Source organism: Amphiprion ocellaris, chromosome 2, assembly GCF_022539595.1.
Source record: "Amphiprion ocellaris isolate individual 3 ecotype Okinawa chromosome 2, ASM2253959v1, whole genome shotgun sequence".
NCBI lineage: Eukaryota > Metazoa > Chordata > Actinopteri > Pomacentridae > Amphiprion > Amphiprion ocellaris.
The window spans coordinates 35,492,601-35,505,481 of NC_072767.1; the positions used below are offsets into that span (position 1 = coordinate 35,492,601).

Consider the following 12,881-nt stretch of genomic DNA (forward strand, 5'->3'; position numbering starts at 1 on the left):
GGTGCATTCGAAAGCACTCGGACATCGGAGTTTCACTCGTTATTCGTCTTTCCTGGACTTTCGCTCTTTACGGCCGGCCACAACCTTTCATATATATACTTTTGAATTAGATCGTTCAGAACTGGGGTGGCAGCCGGGGTGGCAAGGCATCTTCTAGGGGTGGCAGTTGCCACCCTATGCCACCCCAGTAGATCTGCCCCTGGTGAGTGGATTCTGTGGGTCTCTGTGGGTGTGTGTGGATGTTGACGCTGTCACATGACCGCTCCGCCTGTGAACCAGGAAGTGGGAGGGCGGTGCTTCGCAGGGCTGGTGGGCTGATAAATACAAGGTAACTGTTTCTTAAGATGTTTACCACTGTGAAAACGCAGATAGAGAACGTTCTGACTTTTAAAAAACGGTAGTTGTTTAACAGTTATTCCGTGAGTTCCACTCCCTTTGCCTGGTTTGTGCTACGAGCGTAACTGATGCTAACAGCAGCTAGCTTTGTCCAGCTAGCAGGGACGCTAGCAGGCAGCAGGCTAACCGACACAGAGGACATCAGTGCATATATGTTAGGAAAGGCCTCTGGTTGTTTAATTACAACGAGTCTACTTCAAAATGTGTGTATTCACTTCTTTGTTGTATTTTTCGGCCGCTTTGTTGTAGCCTTAGCAGCCTCTGATGTCTTGTAAGCTAGTCACCGTTAGAAAAGAGGTTGCTAAAGTCACCAAACGAGTATTTACATGCGTTTAGACAGATGTGGAAGAAGTACTCAGATCTTCTACTTCAGTAGAAGTACCAATATTACTCTGCTACACGTAAAGGTCATGCAGTTAAATGAATACTTAAGTAAAAGTCTAGAAATGTTAGTGCAATAAGTAGAAGTGCTCATACAGGATATCAGATTTTTGTACAGTTGATGCATTAATGTGATCATCACTTTATTGTTAGCGCTAGTAAAGGAAATTAAAAAATGTGAATTATATATGAAATGGTCATAACTAGAAATCTTTGACAAACTTGTAGTTATTAAACATCATAATTAGACATTGGTCAGTTTATCTGATGGGGTAGCTTGTGAATTTTCCCCTTGGAATTAATGAAATCATCTCCTAATCTGTAATATAACAACATCATTTATTTTTTGATTATGTTTTGTGTTAATAGATTAAATCTGTAAAGTGACTGAAGTTGTCAGATAAATGTAATGAAGTAAAAAGTGCGATATTGTCCGCTAAATGGTTGAAAATATAAAGTAGAGGAAAGTGGAAATACTTAAGTAAAGTACGAGCAGCTCAATCTTGTTCTTAAATACATCATTGACGTAAATATTCTTAGGTACATTTGATCATTGTGTTTACATAGCCTCTTAGAATTTATTTCAATGTGGCATAATTAATTCTCCCAGGAGTCCCAAATTCTGAAGATATCTTAATAACTTAATTTTAACTTAATTTTATGTAGATGTACCTTCTCATGTCTTTGGAGAGGCTTAAGTAAATGTAAATATGTAAGAGAACTAGATAGTGTTTGAAATGGCTTTGTTTAACTACACAATAGTCAGGAAAAAAATGCTGTTTAAGATAGATAGATAGATACTTTATTAATCCTGAGGGAAATTTAAGCTTAATGCCATGCAAGTAAAACTTTTGGAGAATTATTTATGCCTTTAATTCTTTTATTTCTTAGTTTATGCTGCAGTCTGTGGTTTCTGCAAGTACAGTGAATGTGTGTCCCTTATGATCACATTAAGTACCTGTTATGTTCTGTGTGACAGTATCCACCATGACAGCCATCAAGCATGCTCTCCAGAGGGACATCTTCACACCCAACGATGAGCGTCTTCTCGGCATTGTTAATGTCTGCAAGGCCGGGAAGAAAAAGAAGAACTGCTTCCTTTGTGCAACAGGTATGTGAGTAATAACATCAGAAGCAGCTGTAAGTGACTAATAATGATGAAAGATAAACGTTGCTAAAATAATGCTTCTTTTTTGTTTTTTTACAGTTACCACAGAGAGGCCTGTACAGGTAAAAGTGGTAAAAGTGAAGAAATCAGACAAAGGGGACTTCTACAAGAGACAGCAGACCTGGGAGCTCAGAGACCTCACAGAAGTAGATGCCAAAGATGCAAGCAAGGTTGGAGAAATAATGTATTTCTCCTGTCATTTTATTGTTTTCATCTGCAAACATGTTCGGTTATTCTAAAAGTCGGCTTAATCCCACAGTCAGGACTAATGTACTGTTGGTTCTACTCTTGTGCTTTAGGAAAATCCAGAATTTGACCTTCATTTTGAGAAGGTCTACCGGTGGCTGGCCAGCAGCACGGCTGAAAAAAACTCCTTTATTTCCTGCATTTGGAAACTGAACCAGCGTTATCTGAGGAAGAAGGTGGAGTTTGTGAATGTCAGTTCGCAGCTGCTGGAAGGTGTGTAAACGCTCTGTCCATAGCCACTGCTGCGACCGCATGCCTCTCTACATGATTTGATTATATTTGTTTCAAGGCATGTCTTTTTCTCCCAAACTGAACGTGTTGAGCCTACAGTGTGCCGCACATGTTTGAGGTATTCTTATTTAGCCCAGAAGTGAGAATCTCTCCTGGACTTTGGTTGATTTGATTTATTAATAGTATGTATTTTAAAAATATTCAGCCTCTTCTTTGTGCCCTGGTTTGTGGTATGGTTTTCTGTGTTAAATTCTTCTTTATTCTCACTTTTCTCTCTTGAACTTTCTCTGGCCAGAACTTCCTAAAGCGGAAGGTTGGTAGGACTTAACTTCCCCCTTCCTCACTCCTCTCCATTGTATTTTCATGACCTCAAACTGCCATTCTCATTAGAGACTCTCACCTCCCTGAAGCTCCTGCTACATGAATTATGTCATTAAATATGGGTGGGCATGATTATTTTTTTTCCGTAATTATAACAGACATTTAGATCATGTTTTTACTTCACTTTTGGCTTTTTTTATTTGTCCATTCCACCTTAATTCATAGGATTATTTACTTTCACATGCTCACTAATGAATCCCGTCTCATTTGACCCACACTTGCAGTTGATGTACTTTGTAGATTATTGATTTACAGTCAAGTACACTTATTTTATCAGTCAAAGAAGATATAATGAAGCACATCCCTAGTCCAGAATGTTGATTTTTTCGTATTTTTCATCCTCTTACCACTATGTAAGATTATGCTTCATCTTGTACTCATATTCATACTGCGTTTTCATCACTGGTAGTAAATAAGCACAGCTTTGTAGCAGTTTTAAACTTAAGGCGAAAAATCCTTCAGATAGCCTTCCCAGTTACTGAATCCAACTGTGTCTGTAGTTGTCCTTCCAAGAAGTGCATAAAACCTGATGCTGAGTTTGAAGATAGCCAGCAGGTGTCATTAAGTTTACCCTTGTATTTATGGCTTGCACATACTTTTCCTTCTTTGTTCCATGGGCTTAGAATCAGTGCCAAGCGGTGAGAGCCAGAGTGTTGCCGGGGGCGACGAGGACGCTCTGGACGAGTACCAGGAGCTCAGCACTCGCGAAGAACAGGACATTGAGGGCATGATGGAGATGTGCGAGTACGCTATCTCCAATGCTGAGGCTTTTGCAGAGAAGCTTTTCAAGGAGCTACAGGTTCTAGACGGGGTAAGTGAAGCAACTTTAATGTATTTTTGTTAGAAACTGTGAGTATCTCCTAATTTTTAAAAGCAGTGTTCCTGTTTAGTGATCTACAACCAAACTGAGTGAATGATCATGACAGAAGTTTTCTGTTGTCACTTTAAGGCCAACATCCAGTCCATCATGGCGTCGGAGAAGCAGGTCAACATCCTGATGCAGCTGCTGGACGAGGCGCTGGGGGAGGTGGACACCATCGAAGGGAAGCTGAGCAGCTACGAGGAGATGCTCCAGAGCGTCAAGGAACAGATGGACCAGATCTCACAGAGCAACCGCCTCATCCAGATCAGCAACACCAACAATGGCAAACTGCTGGATGAGATCCAGTTCTTGGTGGTTAGGAGCACATTTAAATGTTTTCTACTGTATTTTCACCAAGTGATGTAACATATTGAAGTCCCCAGCAGATCTAAAGACACTGATCAGGTATTGTGGGCAGAAACCTAATTTAGAATATAGATATTTTTTACTTTTGATGGCTGTGGTTTGTCTTTCCTCATGTAGAACTACATGGACTTATCAAAGGGACACATCAGGGCCTTACAGGAGGGAGACCTGACCTCACCTAAAGGTATTGAGGCCTGCATCAACGCCTCTGAAGCTCTTCTGCAGTGCATGAATGTGGCCCTCCGACCAGGTATGTCTCTACATGAAGCTTGATCAATTCATTTCGGCTTCCTAAATCAGTTGGTAGTTGTTTCTGAAGTGTAAGAAGAAATTAAAATGTTGTGTATTTCTGAAGGCCACGACAAGCTGATGGCTGTGAAGCAGCAACAGCTCCTGTTTGCTGAACTGAGAGACACCTTTGCTCGTCGCCTCACCAATCACCTCAACAATGTGTTTGTTCACCAGGTAACGATATTATTACAACATGTTTGTCAGCATTCAGAGCTGGTTAATCAGGACTATCTTTTTAGGTTATAGATTCTCTGAAGTTTCTGATTTTAAAATTTAAATTAGTAAAATCTGAACTAATGAGTAAATAACTCTTCATTTTGATTGATTTTGGCTGTACAGAGCTCTGGGATTGAGCAGGCTGTACACATGACTTCATGTATATTCATGATGCTTTTGTAAATGTTGCAGCTTGAGTTTGCTGATGAAGACTCAAAAACTACAAATTTATTTATATTTCTAGACATTTTTTTCCCCTAATATTTTCTTTTACCACTTGATGCATCTGAATATTTCAACAGTGTGATAGGAAACAAAGTCATGAGAGCAGCTATAAATGTCAGACTTTGTGTTGTCGTCATGCCTGGCCAATGCAAGTCTGCTGTGAAACAGAGGCCTGTAGTCTTTCCTGTTCTTTTCCAGGCTCTTTCTCTCCCCTGATGAGCTTCCTCTTTAGCTGAGACTCTCTCACTGGGCTTCCTTGTGTTGTTTCCCTTCAGCTGTGTCCCTTCTATTCTTTACTCTCTGTGTTGCTTACTCTGAATCATCCCACTTTGCTCTCTGTCTCTGTGTCAGTTCAACCACTTCAGTCACTTCAAAATGACCATCCCTCAGTTCTATAGGTCTTCCTGTCTGTCACTTCCAGTGAGTACCCTCACAGCAACCCCCACGTGCCCCTTTTTTGCTATTGTTTGACCTCTCACACCTTACTCCAACTTACATGCCATGAGAGCTCAGGCTTTCCACCACAGTGCATTATTTAGTGCATGGGAAATGTTTCTAACTACTAAACATCTCTCATCTGAAGTCAAAGCTGAAGAGGCACCGTCCATCTTTCTCCTCCTCCAACCACTGCCTCGGCTGAAGGCTTTTATGTTTGGGTGCTAACATGGCTTTATTGCAAATGGTCTCATATCATGAACTGCTGTGCCTGTACTCTGTCTGTCTGCGTGCATGTCTTGTAAAAGCAGTAGAGACTGAACAAGCTAACACTGAGGGGGAGTGAGGAGAGCATCATTATGGCAGTAAGGGAGATGCTTTTCAGTAAGTTAAACTGGGAATGTGGTGTATTTGTAGTTAAAATAATTTTAAATGTCTACTTTAACATCATCTGGACCCGTGGTACCACATTCTCTACAAATGATTGTGACAGACAGCAAGCTAAATCCTCTTTAAGTGTGATGTGTTTGTAAGTATATACAAAGATGCAGTAGGACTTAATATAAGTTTTCTTCTGTAAGGTGGTCCTATGTTGAATATTTCACATTTTCTCTCCTCACTCTGTTCCTCAGGGCCACGACCAGAGTTCCACCCTGTCGCAGCACACAGCTGAGCTGACCCTACCCAAACACAGCCCCCTCCACAGGGACCTACTGCGCTACGCCAAGCTCATGGAGTGGCTGAAAAACACCCACAGGGAGAAGTATGAGGGCTTGTCCAGGGTCAGTACTATTATCCTACAAAAATACTGAAAGAAATAGTTTGATGTCTTTGAAAAGTTTGGTTTCTTGCCGAGAGCTAAATAAGAAGATTGTTGTCATTCATATATGTTTGTTAAAGCTGTAAATGCGAATTCATACATTTCCGGTCCATGAGTACGGCCAAAAATTTGGGACTGCATAGACAGTAGGGACTGCAAGTGTGCTGGCTGCACATGTGCCAAGAAAACAAGTGGTGCTTGTTTTGAGGAGAGGCTGTTTGAGGAGATTCTCAGTAATTCACAGGTTTATAATTCACCACCAAACTGTTGTATTAGCAGTAGTCGCTGCTGGCCTTTGGAGTCGCTTCGATTTATACATGCTTCCCATCAAAGGTGCTTAAACACAGTACAAAGTTGACATGGTGCTACAGTCCAACCCGTAACCAGCTGCTATATCCTGTAAAAAAGAGCAAACCGTCTGCATAACAGAGCAACGTGTACTTGTTATAGTATGAATAGAGTTGCATGCATGTCCACGCACTGCTTTCAACATCCCCATTGGTCAGTGCATGAGGATGCGGTAACCATGACCTTAATCCTTAAGATTTCAGTTTTGGTGACTGTAGGAACAGTAAGGTATTGGTTGAACAGTGAATTGTGAGGCTAATACCAGTGAGATATAGATGCATTATTTTCTGTAAATCCTATTCCCTATGCATGGATGCAGTTGTAATCTGTATGAATATGGAGACTCCACCACTAGCAATGAAACTAATCTAATAATACTCTCTATTGCTTTGCTAGAAGGTAAATAGTAGTAGTAAAAGGATTCCTTTCATTCTCCAGATGTATTCATCATGTGGCTTTTTGTCTTCTTGCATGCTAACAAATGTCCTCTCTCTTTTTCAGACCTATGTTGATTATATGAGCAGACTATATGAGAGAGAAATCAAAGACTTCTTTGAGGTCGCCAAGATAAAGATGGCGGGTACATCCAAAGAAGCCAAGGGCAAGTTTGGTAAGAGCTGTGATTCACGGGGTTGTCAGAGTTTTGACATGAAGCAAGGTTAAATGGAATGTGTGATTAGTGGTTTTCAGTGACATTAGATGTCTTCTTCTGTCTTACTCTATGTCTCAATTATTTCCCAGTGTTTATGGTGTACTCTAATATTCACATATAAACAAGGAAACAAGGCCTCGCTCCTTTACAGCCTTTTCTGCATCACATCTGATACCAAAAGCATATTTTCACCAATGTATCTGTACTTCCAAAGTCCTACTTCTTGTTTTATCTCTTAATAATGTCTCCTTTTCCCTTTACACAGGGACTTTACATGCTCAGTTTTTGACATATAAAATCTGAAAAGATCATTGGTTGAGCTTTGGCAGAATCACAGGACTCTGCTCTCTGCACTCTGTAGTAGCTTTTCCTTCTGAAAACAAACCACAAAACCCAATTTGTTTTCCAAAGGTTTGTCTAAGCTACTACCTAAGCCACTGCAGTGCACGTCAGCATATGTGTAACTTTGTACATCTAACATCTAGCTTCACCCCTCTCATGCTGCATGTTTTAAGCCTAACCTGTGTCTGTCTTTGGTGCCTGCCTTTCTAACTGGCTGCAGCTACGCTTCCGCGGAAAGAGAGTGCGCTCAAACAGGAAACAGAAAGTAAGTATGATGTTTGGATGGAGCTATCCCACTGTCAGTTTCTCACTGTGCTTCCTATCACTGAGTCCCATGACTGCCCTAAAAATAAACCTTTGCTCAAACCCCTTCACTACAAATCCCTGCAAACCATTACCTCACCATGTACCTGGTTGGGTTGTGCTTAATCTTCACAGTGGTGTTCCTGCATCATCACATACACTGATTCTATGATAAATGCCCCAAAATGCTAACCACATGGATAAAAAACATGCAATTTTTTGACTGATTATTTAGTGTGTTATACCTGATTAAATCACATTGTATTTGTCGTGCTGCATTAGGCCTGCATGGGAGCTCTGGGAAGCTGACAGGCTCTACTTCAAGCCTGAACAAGCTGACAGTGCAGGGCTCCAACAGCCGGCGTTCTCAGTCGTCCTCACTGCTGGACATGGGCAACATGTCCGCTTCAGACCTGGACGTGGCTGACAGGACCAAATTTGACAAGGTCGCACTGCCCTGCGATTTAATCAAACATTTAAATGTGAAATGTAAATACAACTTTTCAGTTTCTCTGTAATGAGAGATTAAAGGGATGTTTTTTGTCTCTGCAGATATTTGAGCAGGTCCTCAGTGAACTGGAGCCGCTGTGTCTTGCAGAACAAGACTTTATCAGCAAGTTCTTTAAGCTGCAGCAGCATCAGACAGTTATACCCCCTCTTGCGCAGGTACATCTGTGATCACATGCTGGAAATAGCTGCGAAAGAAAGATCAAGTGGCATCCAAATGAATAATGTTCCTTCACTTTACATCAATTGCTGTACTCATGTGGTGGCACCTGAAACTGGAACATTTGTCTCCAGAGAACATAGAGTTATATAATAATAACAGATGTTTTTTTTTTATCACTTTTAAATCCACATAGAAGTTATCTAACACGCTAATGGAAAGGAAAAACCCTAAAAAGCATAATATGGGCTCTTTAAGCATGGGCTGAATATCACGTTTTGGTTTTGTTTTGCAACCAGTGGCATTGGGAGCATTTGATTAGAAATGAGACAAGAGTGGATTCCATAAAATTTCAGCAAATTTTGGATACAAACATCACACTGTCTGTTAAAAAAAGCTGAAAATGAACAGTATAAGAACAGTATAAAGATCTTAAAAATCCACAGTGGACTACCTTGAGGCCCATGACAAAATTCATATCTTGCACCTCACAAAATGAAGATTTTGTTATGACCCTCCCGATTACCTTTCATAAGCATTATCAAACATCTTTAGATAGAACTCAAAAGAGCTAGACAGCCCAAGAATCTAAGAGAACTAGAAGCCTTCATGGATGGGAGAGAAATGGGAGGGAAAACCCCTAGGAAAGATTTAAAAGACTCAAAAAGCATTTACAGGCAGTGATACTTGCCAGAAGATTGGTGGAAAGATTGTCAGGTGACTAAGTACTGACTAAATTTTTTTATTTGGAAACATTAAAAGATGCAAAAATAACAATCTTGCTTAAATACAGAAGGGACAGGTCATCTTTAACATAATGCCTTTTGGAATTCAGGTCTCTTAATTTTTCATGCCTCTCTGTGTCGGCAGATGTTTGCTTTGATTTGTCATGTTTTGTGTCTGTTGTCCTGTCAGCCAGAGATGGAGGAATCAGATGGAGGCACACCATCAAGAATTCCTCCCCAGGCAGAACACAGACACTCCTTGTCATCAGAGTGAGGACTTACACGTCACTGCTAACATTTCTGATTTTAATATCACCCTTCTTCACATCAAGAGACATAATTCACTTTTATATTTTTGTGCTTGTTCACTTTTTTTCTCGATTGAAGGAAGGACATGGTGCGCCTGATGATGAATAAAATCTTCCAGAGCATCGAGACGGAGCTCAACAGCCTCATCGCTCTGGGTGACAAGATTGACAGCTTCCACTCTTTGTACATGCTAGTGAAGATGAGTCACCATGTGTGGACAGCCGAGAACGTTGACCCGGCCTCTTACCTCAGCACGACTTTGGGAAATGTGCTGGTCACCGTCAAGAGGAACTTTGACAAATGCATTGTGAGTAGAGGTCATATGATGCAGCAAATTCAGTAACACTATATAATAAGAGCATGTATACACCATTTACTGGCTGCTTATTAGCATGGATACTAGTGTAACTTATTATTGCCTTATCCTGCAAGACTGCATTCTACAGCTACTTGAGTTCATTAATGCTTATTGTTACAAAGTAAGAAGATGCTCTTCTGTCACTGAATGGAAATATAACCTGTGCATCACTGTAGACATTTAGTTTCTTCAAAGCGTCCATCACTGAAGAATGGGGTTTGTTAATTGCAGCTGTTGCATGCTGTAATGGTTTTATTAAGAAGTGCAAACAACTCAAAATAGGGAACCTGTGGAGATTAATTAGTGTCAAACTTACAGTAAATTAGTCATGGGAAAGACCTTCCTTAAGAATGTGGAACATACTCTGATGTAAAAAGACTTAAAGTTATTTTGACTTTGTTAACTTGTAGTTTTGTGTTTTGTTGTGAACATTCACTTTACCCTCACCCTAGCCGGTTGAGGCACATGTCTGCCTTCCCTGATCTGGTTCAGCCAGGGGTTAAATACTGATAATAGGGAGTGTTCTTCTTTCCACTGTTCCCAATATGACTGTTACTATGAAACCCTTGGATTCTTGGGGTTTTGTATTATTTTGTTGAGCTTTAGCCTTATTTTTTAGGTTATGCAAGTAATTTGTGAGAACATATAATACTGTAGATCTTAATATTTATAATTACTCAGGTACATCTGTATTGCATATAATAGTAATAGTTATATTAATTTTTCAATTTGTCCGGTACATATACCATAGTGACATCTTAACCTTTATATTTAAACTTTTTAGGTAAGTTCGTAATGTCAATCATACTTCTGTCTTGCAACAGACTTTGGCTTAACATCTGTTGTTTTAGAAGTGCAATATAAATAATGTTGACTTGACTTTATAAGAAATTACCATATTTATTAACTGCTATTAAGGGAGAAAGAGTATTATTGCAGCTCAAGCACATTGAAAGGCCTGTGCTGAGCAAAGCAACTTCCATAATCAGCAAGCAGCTATTTGGTTATTGAGGTTAAACTCTAAGTCACTGGCCTAGTAGTTGTAATATAAGATCATGCAGAATAAAGTAATAATAAATACTTGATAATAACTAATAAAAAGCTATTATGCTACTAATATGCATGCTAATAAGACAACAGTTGATGGTGAATATGTGCATCTCAATTTAACATGTTGTCCAAAATAATAGTTATTATAAAAATAGCTATTTTTGTGATGACTTGCCTCAAAAAAACAAAAGCATGTTTGAGATGTTACAAATTTATATCTGTCTTTTTGTTACAGTCTGGTCAGATCAGACAGATGGAAGAAGTGAAGATTTCTAAGAAGAGCAAAGTCGGTATCCTGTCTTTCGTCACCGTGTTTGAGGAGTTTGCTGAACTTGCTGAAACGATCTTCCGTAATGCAGAGCGCCGAGGAGACCTGGATAAAGCTTATGTCAAACTTATCAGGGCCGTCTTCATGAACGGTGAGACTGCTGCTCATCCAGAAATAAAATCAGATACTGATGTGGTATTTATGTGAAGCTTGCAAGCAAAATTCTGAATATTGATTCTCTTTTCAGTGGAGAAAGTAGCCAGTGAAAGCCAGAAGACGCCGCGGGATGTTGTCATGATGGAGAATTTCCACCACATCTTCTCTACATTGTCACGTCTAAAGATTTCCTGCCTGGATGCAGAGAGACGAGAAGCCAAACACAAATACACAGACCACCTGCAGTCTTACGTCATCAACTCTCTGGGTCAACCTCTAGAAAAACTCAATGTAAGAGGACTTATCACAAAGTTTAGTCATTTACACTGACAGGATTTTTAGGCTGCAAGAGGTGAGAGTTATTGTGGGTCAACTGTTTCCTCTCTTGCAGCATTTCTTCGAAGGAGTTGAAGCACGTGTAGCTCAGGGCGTCCGCGAGGAGGAGGTGAGCTACCAGCTGGCCTTCAACAAACAAGAGCTGCGCAAAGTTATCAAAGAGTATCCAGGCAAAGAAGTCAAGAAGGGACTCGACAACCTCTACAAGAAGGTGGACAAACACCTGTGTGAAGAAGAAAGTCTGCTACAGGTGAGAAATGCATAATTTTCTGTGATGAAACTGCTTCATCAGACGGCAGCATCATATTTCTCGTCTATAAACTGTTGCACTTCTATATTTTCTCCACCAGGTGGTGTGGCACTCCATGCAAGACGAGTTCATCCGTCAGTACAAGCACTTTGAGGACTTGATAGGCAGATGCTACCCTGGATCTGGAATCACCATGGAGTTTACCATCCAGGACATGTTGGAGTACTTCTCTAGCATTGCTCAGTCTCATTAGATTAGCTGCTATGTACTTTCTTTTCCTAATGATTCACTACTGCCTCATGCTGGCTGGAGATAGACACTAGCAACTACCCTGTAATGCTTCTTGAATTATGAACACTTCCTCTGTGTGTCTGTTTGTTGTAATGAAAGGGATTCACACCATGGACAGAGGTGCAGATATGGCTGCATTGTGAGTGAGTGAGTGAGTGTGTGTGTGTGTGTGTGTGTGTGTGTGTGTGTGTGTGTGTGTGTGTGTGTGTGTGTGTGTGTGTGTGTGTGTGTGTGTGTGTGTGTGTGTGTGCCTATTTCTTTGTGGTTCAACAACTGCTCTATATTGTTTGTCATATTTTTTGTTATTTCTTTATGTCATATGCACATAATAAATTTGCAGCTGCAGCACCCCTACAAGGATATATCTCACATTTGTTGTTGTGTTACTTTTAAGGACATAATGTGGGATGTTTACACTGTGCTCCAGCTAAATATATCTCAACTGCAACTGCTCCACACTCAGCTCCTTTTTCTGTCTGCGTATTGCATAAGCCGTCTTTGTAGTGTATTACAGTCCATTTCTAACTTGAAGTTGTCTTTCATGACTCTGAGCATTTTCTCTTGCAGTATTGAATCTGAGGAGGAGAGTAGCCTGTATGTTACTCAATTTAGGTCTGCAGATTTAATTTGGATAAACTTATTACACGAAAAGACTTTATGGACACAAGACTAAACAATACAGAGACACCACTGCACGGTTTTATTACCTGCAGGGCCGACTATTGTAATACTTTGCTATCTGGTCTGCCCGTAAAGAATATATTTTAGTTTCATCCTCTTCAAAACCCAGCTGCATGTGTAATTCTAG

The 12,881-nt window shown here is 40.3% G+C and overlaps 1 protein-coding gene across 6 annotated transcripts; it reads left to right on the plus strand.

The window, feature by feature from the left end:
* The first annotated feature begins 179 nt into the window (after nucleotides 1–179).
* exoc1 (exocyst complex component 1) lies at nucleotides 180–12,435 on the plus strand. 6 transcript variants are annotated; one of them, XM_035948861.2, is made up of 21 exons: nucleotides 180–328; nucleotides 1,757–1,888; nucleotides 1,985–2,115; nucleotides 2,245–2,404; nucleotides 2,718–2,735; nucleotides 3,427–3,614; nucleotides 3,753–3,980; nucleotides 4,149–4,281; nucleotides 4,387–4,496; nucleotides 5,115–5,183; nucleotides 5,831–5,980; nucleotides 6,868–6,976; nucleotides 7,581–7,625; nucleotides 7,946–8,109; nucleotides 8,216–8,329; nucleotides 9,246–9,325; nucleotides 9,443–9,671; nucleotides 11,008–11,191; nucleotides 11,288–11,487; nucleotides 11,588–11,782; nucleotides 11,883–12,435. In XM_035948861.2, exons 2-21 carry the CDS (start codon nucleotides 1,765–1,767, stop codon nucleotides 12,033–12,035), a joined length of 2,784 nt encoding a protein of 927 aa, XP_035804754.1. In that variant the 5' UTR covers nucleotides 180–328; nucleotides 1,757–1,764; the 3' UTR covers nucleotides 12,036–12,435. The 6 variants fall into 6 exon arrangements, with proteins under 6 accessions (XP_035804754.1, XP_035804756.1, XP_023127566.1 ...); XM_035948863.2 differs by lacking the exon at nucleotides 7,581–7,625; XM_023271798.3 differs by lacking the exon at nucleotides 5,115–5,183.
* Nucleotides 12,436–12,881: the final 446 nt, after the last annotated feature.

What these genes read in the sequence shown, in the direction of transcription:
- exoc1 (XM_035948861.2), top strand. Translation starts at nt 1,765, where the DNA reads ATGACAGCCATCAAGCATGCTCTCCAGAGGGACATCTTCACACCCAAC. An exon ending in GAATGTGGCCCTCCGACCAG is followed by an intron (nt 4,282 to 4,386) that starts GTATGTCTCTAC and finishes GTATTTCTGAAG; the next exon opens with GCCACGACAAGCTGATGGCT. An exon ending in GCTCAAACAGGAAACAGAAA is followed by an intron (nt 7,626 to 7,945) that starts GTAAGTATGATG and finishes GTGCTGCATTAG; the next exon opens with GCCTGCATGGGAGCTCTGGG.